This window comes from Aquarana catesbeiana, linkage group LG07 (assembly GCF_042186555.1).
Source record: "Aquarana catesbeiana isolate 2022-GZ linkage group LG07, ASM4218655v1, whole genome shotgun sequence".
In the NCBI taxonomy this organism is placed as follows: domain Eukaryota; kingdom Metazoa; phylum Chordata; class Amphibia; order Anura; family Ranidae; genus Aquarana; species Aquarana catesbeiana.
Genome location: NC_133330.1, coordinates 293,118,325 through 293,138,516, shown reverse-complemented (window position 1 = coordinate 293,138,516; position 20,192 = coordinate 293,118,325). Strand labels below are relative to the sequence as shown.

At 46.0% G+C, this 20,192-nt stretch overlaps 1 protein-coding gene across 1 annotated transcript in view; it reads right to left on the bottom strand.

Annotated features, from left to right (window-relative positions):
* The window catches only part of EPS15 (epidermal growth factor receptor pathway substrate 15), a 226,143-nt gene extending 208,306 nt beyond the window's left edge, over nucleotides 1–17,837 (bottom strand). The window contains exon 1 of the mRNA XM_073593554.1: nucleotides 17,733–17,837. Coding sequence (XP_073449655.1) covers nucleotides 17,733–17,759 — 27 coding nt within the window. The 5' untranslated portion in view covers nucleotides 17,760–17,837. The remainder of the gene's footprint in view (nucleotides 1–17,732) is intronic.
* Between the last annotated feature and the right edge of the window lie 2,355 nt (nucleotides 17,838–20,192).

Here is a 20,192-nt window from a genome sequence, read left to right as displayed (position 1 = left end):
CCCTGTCCTGGGCATATTCACATATCAGGAGGAATTCAAGACATGAGGTACATTGTTTAGGATTCTGCTTAGAACAATTAACATTTCTGCACGTTGCCTATAACACAGCAAATCTTCCCTATTCTGGTTAGTTCCACTTTAAACAGCTCTCAGCCCCCCCAAAAAAATGGCCAGGACTTCTGTGCCCAATGGACAGGTACACAAAAAAAATGCAAATAAAACTAGTGGTGTTGCCCATCAAAAACAATGAAAAATAATTGCCAAACCCCATTAAGCATCGCATATTTAAAAAAAAAAAAAAAATGGAGTCAAAGATCCCCAACACCCTCTTGTCAACCAAGTCCTGTATAAATACACCATATTAAATATGAACTGTATAAAAGGAAGAAAGGGCATGGAACTTGTGGGTCATCGTGGTAAAGGGGGCTGACAGCACAGCATACTACATAATAGCTGGAAATTCTTGTCCTTCCACTCTTTGGAATGCCGGTTATCTTTGGAAACATCATTAGCTGAATCGGCAATAGCCACTCCGCTCACATGTAACCCTAGACACACCAGAGAGCTCGCTTCACTGGGCAGCCTGTGGACAAATACATAACCCCACTTTACCAACATAAAATTATCCAACAGCTCAACGAGAAACTGAAGGGGGTATAACATCTAATAAAACTCGAATTGTTGTATATGACAGGCTAAACCAAGAACACTTAATAGACATAGGCAATAAAAAATAAAAAAATACATGAAAACAAAAAGTATATCCTTTTGTAAGGCAGATGTAGAACATTACATGTCTGAGCAGCCAGTTCCGGCCCGGTCACTGTACCCCTTCAAAAATAACTGAGACTCCGGCTTCTAGTGCATGAAATCCAACAAAGAAATGCAAACACACCCAAAACGGATTTCTAGTTTGGGTGCAGTAGCCTTACCAGGCCTTTTTTCCCTGCAACCACAAGTTGTAGGTAAGAAAATTGCTTGACTCCCCCAGAGCTGTTGTGTTCTCCCGGCGGGGAAGGGGGGGGGGGGGTCACGGGGAGCCGTCCCTGCTAATTATTGCTAGTGACTATAGCCGCCGGCAATAATCGCATGCTAGAAATCGGATATGCTGGTTGAACCCAAGTCAATTGGTAGACTTGTAAGGATGGCCAAACCCATATAAATATGAAGGTCAATCCTAGACACTTGCAATATGAATGCAATCAGGCAGGCCCTTGCACTAAATAGATGAAGGTAAATCTAAAGGAAGGGGGGGGGGGGGGGATTTTATGTGCTTGGGTATAACTTTACTTTTTTACAATAAAAAAAAAATTTTTACTCATTTTTTGGAGACAGGTTCTCTTTAATGAGACATCAAAGGTTTAAAAAGGACCTTGCATGTCTCCTCTGTGCTCTGCTGAATGTAATGCAATGCAGATTGCACCGCATTACATTCTTTCTTGGCCTTGAAGGCCTAAGAAAATGGTCAACAGGGATCCATAAGTGACGTCATACACTTTGCCTCTGGGACAGGAATAAGATGGGGAGGAGAAGGGAAGTGTGTCCACTCTCCTCTACCCAGCGGCACCCACTATGCCCGTCCCGGGCCCACAGTTGGGGCGTGCACAACAAGGGTCGGCCACTTTACCAGGCTTTGTGGAAGCCTTCAATCTAACAATTAAACCGAGTAGACGTGTTTTGTTTTGTTTTTTTTCTTTTACAACACTACACTACACACATACGGCCAATGCCCGGAACTGCATGTCTGCAACCCTGATATACAAGAAGCGTGTGTACATGCAGCTGCAGGGCATGCCTCAGTTATGACTGGCCCAGTACAGTTAAAGTGGAGTTCTGCCTGCAAAAAATGTTTTTTAATCAACAGCTACAAATACTGCAGCTGCTGACTTTTAAAATAAGGACACTTACCTGTCCAGGGCGTCCACAATGTCCTCACCCAATGCTGCTCTGGGTGGAGGCGCCACCATCTTAAGAAAGGGAATCGGGAAGTGAAGCCTTGCAGCTTCACAACCTGATTCCAAGTCGTGTTCTGACTGGTCCCTGCTGTCTTCTGGGACCTGTGTGTCTCCCAGAAGACAGCGGAGGGGAATGGAGGTGGGGGCGGACATGGCGTAGATCACAGCGGATACTGCTGCGATCTTTCCCCGGTAGTTGGAGCAAATACCTGTATTAGACCCCTCTGAAAGGTGCGAAATGTGACACGGGGGGGGGCCGGATCAGCGGAAGTTCCATTTATGGGTGGAACTCCGCTTTAAGCAAAAGCAGCCCATAGATTATTCAATTTTCTTTCCTTCCAACTTGGATGGAAGAAAAGAATATTGCTTGATTCCCCCATCAATGCTATGTCTCCCGCATCGCTATTGTGTTCTGCCAGCAGTGGGGGTGTGGGGAGCCTTCCCAGCTGGCAGAACGCAATAATTACTGCTAGCAGATATAGCCACCAGCAGTAATCACATGTAAAAAAAAAAATGACAGGCTGGTTTTACCCAAGTTGATCAACAGATTAACTTGGGTACAAATCGGGCTGCCCATACAGGGATCGAATCTTGACTGGTCCCTGCTGAACCAGTTGAATTTCGATCCAAGTTTGGCCGGCTCTACAACTTCCTGCAGGCTCACTCTGGTGGGTTCAGACTAGGATCACAAACATGCCTGAGCTCATCCCTACTAACCAGCAATATTAATCTATTTCTGTCATAACGGTGATGATCTTTATAATTGGTAAAGTGATTATGCTGATAAAACGCACAGGAACTACGTATACCACTTTACTCAGAAAACTCACACACCAATATGCAGGAAAAATGTAAATGCATACATGAGCACGATCTTGATCCAGCAAAGTGCACAAGAGCCAAGGCTCTCAAGGCTCTCTCATTAGCTCAGATAAAAGCAGAAAGGGCCATTGGCTCCCACTGCTGTCAGAGTCAGTGAGTGGGGGTGGAGCCAAGCACAGCTCTGTGTGTCTTATGGACACACAGAGCACAGCGGCACGGGAGCGAGTAATCATGAGTGCCCACACAGAGCAGAGCAGGTATAGAAAGTATAAAAGGTTTGTTATTTAAAAAAAAAAAAAAGAAATCAGGCTTTACAATCACTTCAACCTCTCAGTAGTCAAAAAAGGCAAACTTCTTTTTTCATTTTGGATAAAGGGAGGGTTATAACCACCTGTCAGTTTTTTTTTTTTTTGGGGGGGGGGGGTTGCCATCTGTGTCCCATAAGGGAGATTTTCCTTCACTTCCTGTCCCACAGCCAAAACAGGAGGTGGGAAGAAATCCCAGAGTGTCACCAGAACTAGTATCTACATTGGAAGATTTCCCGTCTATTATTGTCTTAATGCCGACCCAAAATTAGAGGTTTTCTTTCACTTTGGTAAACAGGACAGATAGAGGGTGACTCTCCATAACAGAGAAAAAGACAGCAATAAAAACTGACGGGTTATAATCCCTCTCCACTCCATCCAAAACCAGGAGAAAAAAAAAAGATTTGCATTTAGTTACAATTTAATACAGCAACACTGTCATCAGTAAGCATTGCAAATTCTACTTGGCGTCTACCAACCAAAACATTTCCTGCACCAATGAAGGGAAAGCAGAAGATTCCGGGCAGCTTGTGCAATAGATAAACTGGCATTTACAGCCGAAATCTAGAGAACTATTGTAAACAAAATGTGGATACCATAAACAGGTCAGACTGGTGTTTGTTTTACAAGTGTAACTTGTTCAGGAGCAGATAAAATGCAGAGATTAACTGATAAGATTAGGTTCCCTTATCACAACTCCCCCTGGGTTTAAAATGGTTGTAAACCTATGCCGTGAAAAATGAACAAAGCATATCCTCCTATAGTGTGTATTTACCTCAATCCTTAGCATGAATGTCATTTGTTGCCTTGCTACAAGTTATTTCTGACAGGTTGTGCCAACTCCAAGCAATCAGGAGGGGCAGGGGTGGGTAGCTCTAGCACACTGCCTGTGATTGCGCGCTTTAGTGCATGTTTCTCTAGGACAGGGGTGCTCAACCTGTGGCCCTCCAGCTGTTGAGAACTACAAGTCCCATGAGGCCTTGCAAGCATGACTCTCAAAGCCAGAGGCATGATGGGACTTATAGTTCTGCAACAGCTGGAGGGCCACAGGTTGAGCACCCATGCTCTAGGAGATTGTGCGGAGGGGTGTGTCCATTCCCTCCACTCAGGTCTCAGATTATACTCAGCTCTCCTCTCTGAGCTGTACAGTACGTACATCGGATCCCAGACCCCTGCTTTTGGAAGCACAGAAAAAGCTGTGTAAAATGTGTTCTTTGGAAGGCTTGTAGAGGAGAGATTCCTGCAGATAAACAGGTACAACTTACGTTGCACACTTTAATGGATGAAAACCAAGGAGACAAAAATAATAAACACCAGCAAAACTTAACCTGACGTCACACCGATCTCTGGGAATTGTGCAGTTAGGAAAACCATGTGCATGGGGCAATAGATCCGCTTTTCAAATACTGCTATGTAACATTATTATTACAGGACAAGTTCAGTTGAATGTGAATACCTACTACTAGCTGTGGCAGTACACGTTTGTTTTTTGGGGAGGCTCCCAGCTGTTTCAAGCAAAAGGTAGGTGGTCCTGGGAAAAAATTACAACAGCAGGATTACAGCTCCAGATTGGCCAAGGGGAAGTTCGGACAAGTTCACGCTGAAACCTCCTATAAGGTTAGTAGTAACGTGACAATGTGTTCCTTCTCCATAGGAACAAATAGGTTTACAGCTGTTTCAAGCTTTTCATTTAATACAGGCACTGTCCATATAAACAAGGCCTTCTGGCCAATTACTCTTGGGTAAATACTGAGCAAACATAATAGGTTTCCTTAAAGAGAACCTGTCCAAAAAAAAGTTTTAAACGTTCTAGTCATTGGATGAATTCCCCTGCAGTGATGGCTGTCAGAATACCTGAACAAGGTCTTCATCTGATTGGACGCCTGTGCTGTTCGGCCAAAAATATTCCAACAAACTCCTTCACAAAAGTCAATCGAACAATCTGCTTATATCGAATGGAGAGGGGGGGGTTACCCAATGAGTAAATTATCAACCCATTCATCAGTAAGTTTCTGAAATTCACTCGCTGTGCAGTGCATCTGAAAAGGATTCACAGCGCTTCACTTTTTCCACATTTTATGTTACAGCCTTATTCCAAAATGGATTCAATTCATTATCTTCCTCAAAACTCTACAAACAATACCCCATGATGACAACGGGAAAGAAGTTCAAAAACTTTGAAAATTTATTAAAAATAAAAAACGAAAAAAATCTCATGTATATAGGGCCCCTTTCACACTGGGGCGGTAGTGCGCCGGCGGTAAAGCGCCGCTATTAGCGGCGCTTTACCGCCATTTTAGCGGTGGTATTCGGCCGCTAGCAGGGTGGATTTACCCCCTGCTAGCAGCCAAGAAAGGGTTAAAAACCACCACAAGGCGCTTTGCTGGCGGTATAGCCGCGCTGCCCCACTGATTTCAATGGGCAGGAGCGGTGAAGGAGCGGTGTATACACTCCGCTCCTTTACTGCTCCGAAGATGCTGCTTGCAGGACTTTATTTCCCGTCCTGCTAGCGCACTGCTCCAGTGTGAAAGCCCTCCGTGTTTTCACACTGGAGACACAGCAGCGGCTGTTTCGGGTCGGTTTGCAGGCGCTATTTTTAGTGCAATATCGCCTGCAAACCACCTCAGTGTGAAAGGGGTCTAAGTGCCGGTTCACACTACCGCGACTTGGGATCCGACTTGTCAGACCTCAAGTCGTCCCAAGTCGCTTAACATCAGAAATTCCATTCAAGTGAATGAGAGCCGTCTTAATGTACGCTACTGAAGTCGCTCCGACTTCAGAAACGGTCCCTGTACTACTTCAAGGCGACTTCTAGGCGACTTGTACCCATTGATTTCAATGGAAGTCGCCTACAAGTCGGATCGTGGTCTATAGTGAAGCGACTTCACAGGAAGAGAAGATGTTTTTTTCAAGCAAACCCCTCCCTCCCCAGAGCTGATTGTAGTTTGATTGGCCACTGGAAAGTGGCCTGTCCTGGAGGCGACTTGAAGTCGTCCCAAGTCGCGCTGTGGTGTCGCCCTCAGGTCGTGTCCAGGTCGCCTCGCAAAGTCGCGGCCAGAGTCGTGTTGCCCCTGTGTGAACCGAGCCTTAGTATTCACAGCCTTTGCCATGACACTCAACACTGAGCTCAGGTCCACCCTGTTTCCACTGATCATCCTTGAGATGTTTCTACAACTTGATTGGAGTCCACCTGTTGTAAATTCAGTTGATTGCACATGATTTGGAAAGGTACACACCTGTCTATATAAAGGTCCTACAGGTAACAGTGCATGTCAGAGCACAAACCAAGCCATGTCCAAGGAATAGTCTGTAGACCTCTGAGACAGGATTCTATCTAAACACAGATCTGGGGAAGGCTACAGAAAAATTTCTGCAGTATTGAAGGTCCCAATAAACACAATGGCCTCCATCATCCATAAATGGAAGATTTTAGAACCACCAGGACTCTTCCTAGAGCGGTTGTTATTCCTATTGCAGCGAGCGCGAGATGTAGTACCCTGCCCTTGCGTCGTATCTGGTCCGTTGGACCAGCATACAGACGAACAGGCTTTCCGTTAGGAACGGAGTCCGGCGGAGTTACGACGCAAAGATTTGAAGCGATTTTGAGCGTTTGGCGTTTTTTGTAGTCAGAAAAATGATTCCTGAACGTGATTTTATGGCATTCAGAAAACAGCCCATAAACTCCACTGCTGATAAACATCCAAAAATGTCCATGTGTGCATGGACACATAGGATAACATAGAGGGGAGTTTATGGGCTGTTAAAAAAAAAAAAACTCCCAAAAGCAGACGTTTTTGAGCTTCAGTGTGCATGGAGACTAACGCATTCCCAGCATTAAGGTTCTAAAATAAATAAATAAACCTTCCAATGCCTGAGCGCCCCCCCCCCCCCCCCCAAAGTTTACAACAGTAAAATCAGTCTGTATATGCAGTAAAGCATGCTTGTTATACTCACTGTGGAACCTAAGGGGTTAATCTCTGCATTGTGTAAAAAGGCTGTTTGATCCTGTCTTCTCTGATCCACCCTTTCTTACACTGTCCCCAATTCCTCTCCAGATAGTACAGAGGGTAGGGGACAAGCTGCACATGCTCAGTTTGGTGTGTATTGCTAGAGAGGTTTTTTTTTTTTTTTTTTTTTTCTAGGGAGGGTGCATGTGATCGGCACAGGGCCAGGGGTTCTGCAGCCTCATAGGACAGATAGGGGAGAATGAAAACTCCTCCTACAAACTTTAACTAGACACTGATATAAGTCACAAGACTGCTATATACTGCTGATGAGAAAATGTATTTAGCAGTTTACATTTACTAAAATAATTGCATTTCCATGTTCTGTGTACTGTGGGAGATCAGATATAGTGAATGCAGGGTCCTGGGTTTAGTAACACTAATGCATCAGTGACCAATGGCAGCACATTAACCCCCTTCATGATGTACATTACTAATGTTATTATTAACCCCTTTACTGCCCCCCCCCCCCCCCCCCATATCACAACACCCCTCTCATAGGGCGTACACACGGTCGGACATTGTTCGGACATTCCGACAACAAAATCCATGAATTTTTTTCCGACGGATGTTGGCTCAAACTTGTCTTGCATACACACGGTCACACAAAGTTGTCGGAAAATCCGATCGTTCTGAACGCGTAAAACACGTACGTCGGGACTATAAACGGGGCACTGGCCAATAGCTTTCATCTCTTTATTTATTCTGAACATGCGTGGCACTTTGTCCGTCGGATTTGTGTACACACGATCGGAAATTCCGACAATGGATTTTGTTGTCGGAAAATTTTATCTCCTGCTCTCCAACTTTGTGTGTCGGAAAATCCGATGGAAAATGTCCGATGGAGTCCACACACGGTCGGAATTTCCGACCACACGCTCCGATCGGACATTTTCCATCGGAAAATCCGACCGTGTGTACGGGCATCACTGTCAGTGTAACAAAACATTACACTGTCAAAAGTAAAGATTTACCAGCCAGCGCCTGCTGCTTTTGCTTACTTGAATTCCTCTCCTCACGGTGCCATTCTCTCTTCCTCTCCCGGCCTCCCAATGACAGCAAATCTGAGGCTGAGACATCATTTGTAGAGTGGAGATCACTCCGCCCGACAGAAGTGGATATATACTTTCTAAACTAGTGTTGGGTTCAGGAGCGCACTCGGCACTCCGCTGCAGCTCTGCAAGTGTATTGTGTGCTCTGCTGTGCATCTTTAAACGCTGGACTTCAGTTCAGTTTGGCTTTACATGATAAAGATTGCACAGGTGGCCGGTGTGGTCAGGAGCTGACAGCATTCCGGGTTGTGATCTACCTGTCAGATGATCACGATTGATGAATGTCTGACCCCCGCTGTAGCAGGTCAGACAGAGACCACCTCATCCCCTGGCTGGAGGACATCCAGCATCCTCTAGCTCTTTCCTCACCAGTGTGACTGTCCCAGCCCGCCCGCCAAGACACTAAACTGAGCATGTGCAGAGCGCTCCCAAGGCTCTGTTCTATCAGATGATTTGGGGTCTGTGGAAGAAGGGGAGGATCAGAGAAGACAGGATCAAACAAACAGCCTTTTTTACACAATGCAGAGGATTAACCCTTTAGCTTCCACGGTGAGCATGCTTTACTGCATATACAGACTGATTTTACTGTTGTGAGTTTAGTAACACTTGAAGGCTCTAAGGAGGAGTAGTGAGACAGGGTGCTGTGATGTTTTGATGGAGCTACGTACGCCACCCTGCTGGCCAATCCTACAAGTCATGATCTGCCTGCATTGCATTGAGAAGTACAGAGACTCAGTGATTACATCACTGGGTCTAAAATAAGGTAGGGAACGAAAAACAGATTTTATTTCAAAATGTAATTAGCATGTTGGGCACAGCAAGTAATCTATAAGCAGATTGAAATACACACACATATATATATATATATATATATATATATATATATATATATATACATACACACACAAACACACAGTGAACTTTAAAATGTGGTGACAAATTGGAGAATTTTAATGCTTATATGATTACTTTAAACTATATAACAATAAGACCCCTTTCACACTGAGCAACCCCGTGCGTCATCGGTAAAGTGGCCCTATTTTTATTTTTAGCGCCGCTTTACCGGCGCTATTCGGCTGCTAGCGGGGCGGTTTTAACTCCCCGCTAGTGGCCAAAAAGGGGTTAAATCCGCCCGCAGAACGCCGCTGCAGCAACGCTTTGCCGGTGTTCAGCCAAGAAAGTTCCCCTCGGCGGATAAGGATCCCCCTCTAATGCGCAGGTGCAGCGCTTGCGCAGTAGGAGGCGGCGGAAATAGTTGAAGCCAAATAGAATAGAAATCATCTGTACACGGCGCCTGTAGGAGGGCCCCTCGCGGGCTTGCTTCGCTTGCCACGCTTCGGGCACGGCCTCGCTGCGCTCCGCACTTTTTTATTCTCCCTTTAGGTCCACTTGGATGGTGGGGCTTGAACCTGGACCTAGGGCGCAGGTGCCGTGTACAGCTGATTGAAGTTTTTCAGCTTCGACTATTTTCGGCGGCTCCTAGTCATTCATACTGTGCAAGCGCAGCGCCTGCGCAGTACAGGGGGGGTCCTTATCCGCCGGGGGAACTTTCTCGGCAAGACACCGGCAGTATCACAGCGCCGCCCCATTGTGTATTCACCGCTCCTACACCGCTGCTAAGAAGCTTTTTGTGACGCCCTGCCAGCGCAGCGCCCCAGTGTGAAAGCACACGGGCTTTCACACTGGGTTTGCAGCTGAGGCTTTTTTCAGGCGCTATTTTTAGCGCTGTAGTGCCTGAAAAATGTCTCCAGTGTGAAAGAGGTCTTAGAAAAAAAATTGCCATTAAATTAAATTGAACTAAACTACTGCTATAGCTCATAAACTGCTCTATACAGTTAATGGATGACCCATCCATATCATCACTGCATTCATAACCTGTATAGATTGTACACCATCATAGGATGTCGATATGTACTTAGCACAGTACTACTGCACTATATAAATAATGTATAATAATGACACATTGCAACCTGAAGCCTTGAAACTCAACACTATCATAAATCATATATATCTGGACCACTGAACTGGCTCGGTAATGTTGGCATTGCTGACCGTTAATCATCAGCACTCAGTGTACATCAGGAATATCATATACTAATAATCATTGTATAATAAGCCAGAACAGAATCCAGTGTGTATATATTATATATATATACACACACACACACACACACACAGAGGGTGTGATTCCTTGGTGGATAACAATGTTAAAAAGGAATTCTAATTTGCTTGAGAACTTGAGAAATATAAAATTCCCCTCTGGGTGATCTCTGTACATTGCAGGGATTTTAACAAGCTTTGTTGCACTGATCCCTACCTTTTGTTATTCTGAAGAAACAGCTCTTTTGCAGGCCATACATGGGTTGAATTCCGAAATAATTTGTGTTTGAATTTTGCACCATTAGTGGGACGCAGCAATGGCCAAATTTCTTGCGGCCATCTAATTTGAGTGATCGGGCATGTTGCAAATTTTTGGAAATACAAACGATTTTCTAATCAATAATGGGAGAATCGTGTGAGAAATATAATCGAAATGCGCGTGAGTGCAAGAAAAGAAAATTCCTAGTAAGAATAGATAATTCCCAGCCACGAAAATTCTTTTCTGTAGCAACACGAGGGGAAATTGAAGGCTTGATTGGTCGATATTTCGAAATCATTCGGAATCAATGGTGGCACCATCAGATCACAAAACACACAACATTTCTGATTTTCAAAATAAAATTTGTTCGGAATTCGACCCATGTATGGCCTGCATTTGTCTATGTCCATACGCAAAATTAATCTGTATGGGAGTGATTTTATAATTATCAATCAGCTGCTGCACCTGCAGGACTCTGAGGAGTGGCAAGATCTGCATCCCTTTACATGCGTTTTTTTTTTTTGGCAGTATCTCAACCAAAACTGACATTTTTGTTGCAGGGGATGCCCAAAATCTGACTTGTAGCCCAGGTTCACACTGAGCTACGGGAATGAAGCCGTGCGAGTTCAGCTTCTGTATTTTAGTATGGATTTCGGCTGTGATTTCACAGATATCGTGCTGGTTTCTGCACAGACGTCAATAGAAATCGCACCCCGAAATCGCAAGAAGTAGTACATAAACGGCGTTGCACCAGTTAGGACGGTGCCATTGCCAGCAATTGACACCGATTTGGCATGTCAAATCACACCAACGTGAACCAGGGCAGTGCAGACGTCTGGGAAAAAATCATCAAACAAGCAGAGATTAACATTTCTGGGGGGGGGGTTTTGTACGCCATCTATGTATAGAAGGCCTCCAGGTTGTCACATTGCATTTTACAGAAAATGACAGCACTGCAGGTTGAAAGGGAAAGGTGAATTTTTAACAATACAACTTGTACCCCAATTGTATATATATATTTTTTTTTATTTGCTATTTTAACCTCGAAAAGTGGAGTTACCCTTTAAAGAACATACAGGTTCTTGCTGGCAGGCCATCCTGCAGAAAATAGTTTACACATCTAAAGTACTTGTGTTTAGATACATATGGCATTTAGACCTGTACAATTCTTCTTTCACTCAAGTGAATGGCTACACATTTATGAGCAGATGTGTTTAGTCGCTCACACATACAACCTGCGGGATCTGTGCATCCCTGAAAGCAGAGGTGTCCTACTATTCTACTGCGCAGCTAAAGGAAGCTCACAATTTTGCAGGTAGGCACAGCTGTGTGTATGGGCTCACAGCTAAACTCCAGGTTTTGTTACACTTTAGATGGTTGGTTGGGGCCAAGCTGGCCCCAATGAACGTTGTGCCTCACTAACATGTGAGGCCGCTGGATGTGCGGTACAAACTGTATGTAGCTGAGGCCACATACATCATACCAGACTATGTTCTGGGTTCAAGCCAAGACTTCCTGTTTCATACCCGGAACAGAATAGAGTCCGAGCGGCGCTCAGCCATTCATAGAAAGCCATGTATTCTAGCAATGAATGTAATGCTTTCTCTGATTGGCTGAGTCAGAGAGGCAGGATGATGCCACAACCTTAGACTCATTTAGAGGAAGCTTTGTATTCATTGCTTTCTATGAATGGCTGAGCGCCGCTCGGACTCTATTGTGTTTCGGTATGAGAATGGAAGTCATTGCGGTATACTGCATGTAAACTCAGCTACACACACTTTATACAGCACAACCAATGGCCTCGCATGTTAGTGAGGGACAAAGTTTGTTTGGGCCAGCTTGGCCCCACCGACCTACACTATATTGTTAAAGTTTTTGGGACTCCTGCCTTTACACGCACATGAACTTTAATGGCATCCCAGTCTTAGTCCATAGGGTTCAATAATGAGTTGGCCCACCCAGTGAAGCTATACCAGCTTCAACTCTTCTGGGAAGGCTGTCCACAAGGTTTATGCTACTTTCACACTGGGGCGGTGCCGGCGTTAGCCGTGCTTTTCAGCCGCTAGCGAGGCACTTTTAACCCCTGCTAGCGGCCCAAGAAAGGGTTAAAAGCACCCCTGTTAGGGCGCTGCCCGGGTGTTTGCCCCAAAGATGCTGATAGCAGGACTTTTTTTCCCATCCTGCAAGCGCACTGCCCCAGTGTGAAAGCCCCATGAGAGGCGCTTTTCAGGCGCTATTTTTATCGCTAAAACGCCTGAAAAGCACCCAATTGCGAAAGGGGTCTTAACACTGATGTTGGATGAGAAGGCGTGGCTCACAATCTCCCCTCTAATTCATCCCAAAGGTATTCTATCAGGTTGAGGCCAGTCAAGTTCCTCCACCCCAAACTCGCTCATCCATGTCTTTATGGACCTTGCTTTGTGCACTGGTGCGCAGTCATGTTGGAACATGAAGGGGCCATCCCCAAACTGTTTCCACAAAGTTGGGAGCATAAAATTGTCCAAAAATGTCTTTGTATGCTGATGTCTTAAAGCGGAGTTACAACCAAAAGTGGAACTTCCGCTTTAAGCACTCCTCGCCCCCTGACATGGCACATTTACATGTCATTTTTTTGGGAGGGGGTGGGGGAGAGTGTACCCTCTTTTTAGTGGGACTTCTTGTCCCACTTCCTCCTTCCTGTTCTCGGCCATCTAGGCAACTCCTCCTCTCGCCCTAGGCGGCCCCTCCCTGCCAGTGATCTTCTGGGACACAACACAGGTCCAAGAAGATTGGCTGGCCAATAGCAGAGCAGAGCACAGCACGACTCACGCATGCGCAGCGCGCGCCCGGCTGTGAAGCCATAAGCTGTCAAGGCCGGGTGCCCACAGTTGCTATGACAACGCTGAGGAGCGAGGCTCCGGGTGGCCGCATCGCTGGACAGGTAAGTGTCGGTTTATTACAAGTTAGCAGCTATGCTTTTTGTAGCTGCTGACTTTTAATAAACTAAAAAACGGGTGGAACTCCGCTTTTTGCGTTCCCTTCACTGGAACTAAGGGACCAAGCCCTACCCCTGAAGAAGAACCCCACACCATAATCCCCCCTCCACCAAATGATTTGGACCAGTGCACAAACCAAGGTCCATAAAAGACATGGATGAGCAAGTTTGGGGTGGAGGAACTTGACTGGCCTGCACAGAGTCCTGACCTCAACCCAATAGAACACCTTTGGGATGAATTAGAGCAGACACTTCGAGCCAGGCCTTCTTGTCCAACATCAGTGCCTGACCTCAAAAATGCGCTTCTGGAAGAATGGTCAAACATTCCCATAGACACACTCCTAAACCTTGTGGACAGCCTTCCCAGAAGAGTTGAAGCTGTTATAGCTGCAAAGGTTGGGCCAACTCAATATTGAGCCCTACAGACTAAGACTGGCCATACAATATTATACAATTTTCCTTTAGATATACCAAAACCATATAATATGAGGTCAAACCTAAACACATTCAATGTGCATGCAGTCAGGCAGGCCCTTGCACTACATATTTGAAGGTAAATCTAAAGAAAATTGTATAGTTTATGGCCAGCCTAGGACTGGGATGCCAATAAAGTTCATGTGTGTGTAAAGGCAGGCGTCCCAATACTTAATATAGTGTATGTAAACCATAACAAAAGCTGGAGTTTAGCTTTAAAAGGTAAAAAGCACAGAGTCTCCAAATGGACACAATACTTTATTTCATCAGGCTACAGGTTCATCGCCTTTTTTATTTTATTTAAATCTACATAATTAGACCGATATGCCTCCCTGCAGGGAGGGCCCCCCTTTACCCCATGGACACACAACAGTCATATATCCAAACACGGCATTACTAAGTACAACTGATGAGACTCCGGGGCTCATACACACGGGATACAATGATCTGAACACAGCAGTATTGCATCCTATGGGCACATTGGTTCATTCTGGTCTATAGCAAATATCAGCACAAAACAAAACTAGAAGAATCGGCATGCAGGGTTCTGTCTGCTCAGAACTTCCCCCTCTACACATGGAAACGTTGGGGACATTCAGTGCTTCATCACATAGAGCACAGACCTGCATTTCTCCGCACTGATTGAACACCAGTCACTGCTGGGAGACATACAGTGGGTATAGAAATTAATCCCCCCCCCTAAAATAATCACATTTTGTTGCTTTGCAGCCTGAAATGAAGACACAGATTTTGTTTTATCCAGCTGTATTTACTCAACTTATGTCATAGTGCAACTTATACCATCCAAGTGAAAAATATAACACCAACACGTCAGATAAAAAAAAATTAAAACACAGAATCACTGAGTTGGAAAAAGGGATCACCCCCTTGTGTCAGTGTTTTGTTGAACCACCTTAATTACAGCCTTTAGTCTGTTGGGATATATTTCTACTAACTTCACACATCTAGACTTTGCAATATTTGCCTGCTCTTCTTTGCAGAACTGCTCAAGTTCAGTAAAATTTGATGGTGACTGTTTGTGGACTGCTGTCTTCAAGTCATTCCACAGATTTTCAATGGGGTTTAAATCTGGGCTCTGACTAGACCATGCAAGGACATTCACCTTTTTCTCCTTCAACCACTGCGTGGTCATTCTTGCTGTGTGCTTTGGGTCATTGTCATGTTGGAAGGTAAACCTTCTTCCCATTGACGACTTTCTGGCAGAGGGCAGCAGATTTTCCTCAAGAATTTGATGGTATTTTGCCCCATCCATTTTTCCTTCTATCCTGACAAGTGCTCCAGTCCCTACGGCAGAGAAACACCCCCATAACAGGATATTACCCCCTCTATGCTTTTCTGTAGGAACTGTGTTATTTGGATGGTGAGCTGTATTGGATTTCCTCCAGATATATCGTTTGGTGTTGAGGCCACATCATTACATTTTAGTCTCATCTGACCAGAAAACCTTTTTCCATGTGGCCTCAGAACCTTCAAGGTGTGTTTTGGTAAAGCTCAGTCATGACTGCATGTGGCATTTTTTGAGAAGTGGCGTTTATCTTGCACCCCTCCCATACAAGCCACATTTGTGGAGAATTTGTGATATTGTTGTCACATGCACACAATCACCATTCTTTGTCAAATATTCCTGCAACTCATTCAGAGTTTCTGTTGGCCTCTTGGTGGTCTCTCTGCCCAGTTTCTTCCTGGCTCTTTCATCCAGTTTGGAGCGATGTCCTGATCCAGGGAGGGTCTGTGTTGTACCAAATACCTTCCACTTCCTAATAGACTTCACTGTGCTTCTAGGCATTGTTAAAGCCTTTGAAATTTTTTGTATCCATCTCCTGACCTGTGTCTGTCTACAACTTTATCCCAGAGATTCTGGTGGCAGCGCCTTGCCACCCACAGTTTATGGTTTGCTTCAGTTGCACTACCAGAGACTGAAATGCTCCAGGAAAGCTCTTTACATGCTGAGCCAATCAAAATCACAGTTAAAAAACAAATGACTTTGCGTGCCATTGAAAAGGTGATTAGCTACACCTGATTGCGTTTACAAGTCATTTTTAGAGGGGGTGATCCTTTTTCCAACTCAGTGATTCTGATTTTTTTCTGACATGTTAGTGTTATATCTTTCACTTGGGTGTTATAATTTACACTCAGTAAATACAGCTGGATAAAACAAAAACTGTGTCTTCATTTCAGGCTTGCAAAGCAATAACGTGATTATTTTAAAGGGGGGGAGATTCTCTTCTATACTCATTGTATATAACAATTGTTTTCACCATTCACAATGCAACTGAAGTCTTATATAGAGGTCGGTAGGTGTCAGGGGGTCTTATACAGAAGTTGGTTGACACCCCCCCGCCCGACACTCCCCTGTCTCTCTGTATAGTGAGGAGGTGAGGGGTCTCTGTCTGGGGGTCTCTCTATAGTGAGGTGAGGGGGGGTCTCTCTCTATAGCGAGGAGGGTCTCTCTCTATAGCGAGGAGGGTCTCTCTCTATAGCGAGGAGGGTCTCTCTCTATAGCGAGGAGGGTCTCTCTCTATAGCGAGGAGGGTCTCTCTCTATAGCGAGGAGGGTCTCTCTCTATAGCGAGGAGGGTCTCTCTACAGTGAGGTGAGGGGGGTCTCTCTCTATAGCGAGGGGGGTCTCTCTATAGTGAGGTGAGGGGGGTCTCTCTCTCTACAGCGAGGGGGTCTCTCTCTACAGCGAGGGGGTCTCTCTCTATAGTGAGGTGAGGGGGGTCTCTCTCTACAGCGAGGGGGTCTCTCTCTACAGCGAGGGGGTCTCTCTCTACAGCGAGGGGGTCTCTCTCTACAGCGAGGGGGTCTCTCTCTATAGTGAGGTGAGGGGGGTCTCTCTCTATAGCGAGGGGGTCTCTCTCTATAGTGAGGTGAGGGGGGTCTCTCTCTATAGCGAGGGGGTCTCTCTCTCTATAGTTAGGTGAGGGGTCTCTCTATAGCGAAGGGGTCTCTCTATAGCGAAGGGGTCTCTCTATAGCGAGGGGGTCTCTCTATAGCGAAGGGGTCTCTCTATAGCGAGGGGGTCTCTCTATAGCGAGGGGGTCTCTCTATAGCGAGGGGGTCTCTCTATAGCGAAGGGGTCTCTCTATAGCGAGGGGGTCTTTCTATAGCGAAGGGGTCTCTCTATAGTGAGTTGAGGGGTCTCTCTATAGTGAGGGGGTCTCTCTCTCTGTATAGTGAGGTGAGGGGTCTCTCTCTCTCTGTATAGGGTCTCTGTATACAATCAGTGTCTCTCTCTCTATAGTGTGGGGGTCTCTCCATAGTGAGGGGGTCTCTCTCTCTCGGGTCTCTGTATACAATCAGTCTCTCTCTCTCTGTATAGTGAGGGGTCGGTCTCTCTCTCTATAGGGTCTCTGTATACAATCAGTGTCTCTCTCTCTGTATAGTGAGGTGAGGGGTCTCTCTCTCTCTCTGTATAGGGTCTCTGTATACAATCAGTGTCTCTCTCTCTCTCTATAGTGTGGGGGTCTCTCTATAGTGAGGGGGTCTCTCTCTCTGTATAGTGAGGGGTCTCTCTCTCTCTCTCTCTCTCTAGGGTCTCTGTATACAATCAGTCTCTCTCTCTCTCTCTGTATAGTGAGGTGAGGGGTCTCTCTCTCTCTCTCTCTTTTTAAGGTTCTCTGTATACAATCAGTGTCTCTCTCTCTCTCTCCAGCTGAATCCCCCGGTCCTGTCCGGCGCTCCCCTCCCCACCCGGGGTGACACATTCCTCTCAGACACCCCGGGTCCCCCCGCCCCATTCCCCGCTCCCCCGTTGTCCGGGTTACCTGTGTCCGGGGCAGTGTGGCCGCCATGCTGCTTCCGGCTTGATCCGCCCATCATCCACTCAGCCAGAGACGGGAGGGACATTGGGCGGGGACAGGGCGTGCTAGCAGACACAGCGGGCGGGGTGAGAAGTAGGAGGGGCGGAGCCATGTAGAGGAGGCGGCAGTGGGAGGAGGGAGAGGGTGCCTGAGGTGAAGATGAGGGGACGTGCGGTGTCAGTGCTCCTGACATAACATTTTCCCACACAAATGCCTCACATAGTTCACAATAAAAGAACAAAGTGAAAGAAAAAGTGCGGGAGAAGTGACTGTTGTGTCCCTGGCAGTGTTCTCTACTCACAGCTCACATAACTGGAAGTTTGCAAAGATATAAAACGTCACATGTTTGGTATATACACAAAGTCATATGTTATATATACCTCCCAACATTTTGAAATGGGAATGAGGGACACCTACTAGCAAATGTATGTAGGCATAGGACACACCCCTTACCACACCCCCTTAACCACTTGCCAACCGCCTCACGCAGATATACTGTGGCAGATGGGCACATACAGGCAGAATCACGTACCTGTACGTTGCCCTTTAAGAGGCAGCTTGCGGGCGCGCCTGCCGGGAGCTCCGTGATCGTGGTCGCGGGTCCCGCGGACTCGATGTCCGCGGGGATATCCACGATCGTCTCACTGAAAGGAAGAACGTTGTGCCTAGTGACACTGTCACTGATCACAGCTCCCTGTGATCGGGAGCGGTGATCAGTGTCGTGTCACACGTAGCCCATCCCCCCCACAGTTAGAATCACTCCCTAGGACACACTTAACCCCTACAGTGCCACCTAGTCGTTAACCCCTTTACTGCCAGTCACATTTACACAGTAATCAATGCATTTTTAATTGCACTGATTGCTGTATACATGTCAATGGTCCCAAAATCGCGCCAAAAGTGTCCGATCTGTCCACCATAATGTCGCAGTCACGATAAAAATTGCTGATCGCCGCCATTACTAATAAAAAAAAAAATATTAATAAAAATGCCACAAAACTATCCCCTATTTTGTAAAAGTAGAGTTGGGGGGGCAGAGCTGGAGCTGGAGCCGGAGCCTGCGCTACCACGGCTCAGTCCGCCCCTGTCCCCTGCATTCTAGGACCGGGACAAGAGACTCGGGGGCTATTAGCCCTAGGCTCGGGGCTGTAGCCCCAATAGCCACCCCCTGATGACGCCTCTGCTGTATGGGTTTAGTAAACAGTTGCACTAGTATTATATGATATAAAAAAATGCAAAACAGCCATCATTGTTTCTCCAGGATGTCTGCTTCCAGAGAATAGATCTTGTCTGGGGGTTATAACTGACCCCCCAGGCCTAAAATGTGCATTTCAATGTACACAAAAACAGCTCATAAATTGTGTTCAGGCCTCGTTCCCTCAGGAATACCGCAGTGTACACGAGGGCTGTGCTTGCGCACACAGGGATACAAGTGTTCCATGTATTCCAACGCAGGAAGTCCCATTCATGTCCATTGAGACACAGCCGCTGCATGGACACAGCTACTGCTTCCAGCTTGACAGGCGTGCGGGTGTGTGGCCCCAAATGCACACTGCGTTCAGCGTCACACACCCACACAGATGTCAACTTGGGAGCAGCTACCGTGTCCGTGCAGCCGCTGCGTCCCAATTGACTTGAATAGGACCGCCTGTAACAGAATGCGTGGAACACCTGTACAGGCAAACACAGCGCCAATACAGGCACACGCTTATGTAAACCTGTGTGAATGAGGTCTGTCTGTTTTTCAGGTGGACCCAATCAGACCCTTCATTCTCCTCTATGGAGCGGCTGATGTACTAAACTAATATCACCACACCTCCCCTTACTTCCCAAAAGATAACCCACTTTCCTCCCTGGGATTAGAATCTCCGGTCACTTTTACTTGGTGGAAGACTCATGGTTTTACCATGGCTTATTCCTTTCTCAAGAAAGATTCGATCCTCACAGGTCCTGCTATCAGGTATAAATCCCATGTACCTTCTACTGAATTTTTTAGGTCCTTTCGACATAGTTAGGCAAGAAATGTGTCAAAACGAGATCAAAAGTCCCTAAAATGGATGCAAAAAGAATTTAAAGGTCAAAATGTCAAGGAGAAAGGTGTTTAAGGGCCATTTCTGGTTTTGAGGAGGTCACTTTTGGGTCACAACACTCATACATATCAAGGATCTCTCCACAAAACTAACCAATTTCAAACATATTTGTATCTAATACATATCCCGAAATTATACTTGATTCTCATCTTAATTACTTGCCCTCCCTCCGCGGCAGCTGCGGGCCCGGGGACCATACTTTCATTGAGGAATTAATTACAGCCCCAGTTGGCTTAACACCAGCGGTGAGGCTGACAAACCGAGGCTTATACGCATCAATTGTCTCGCACGCATATCTAAGATATCCACGGGGACTGCCCCCATTATGACCTCC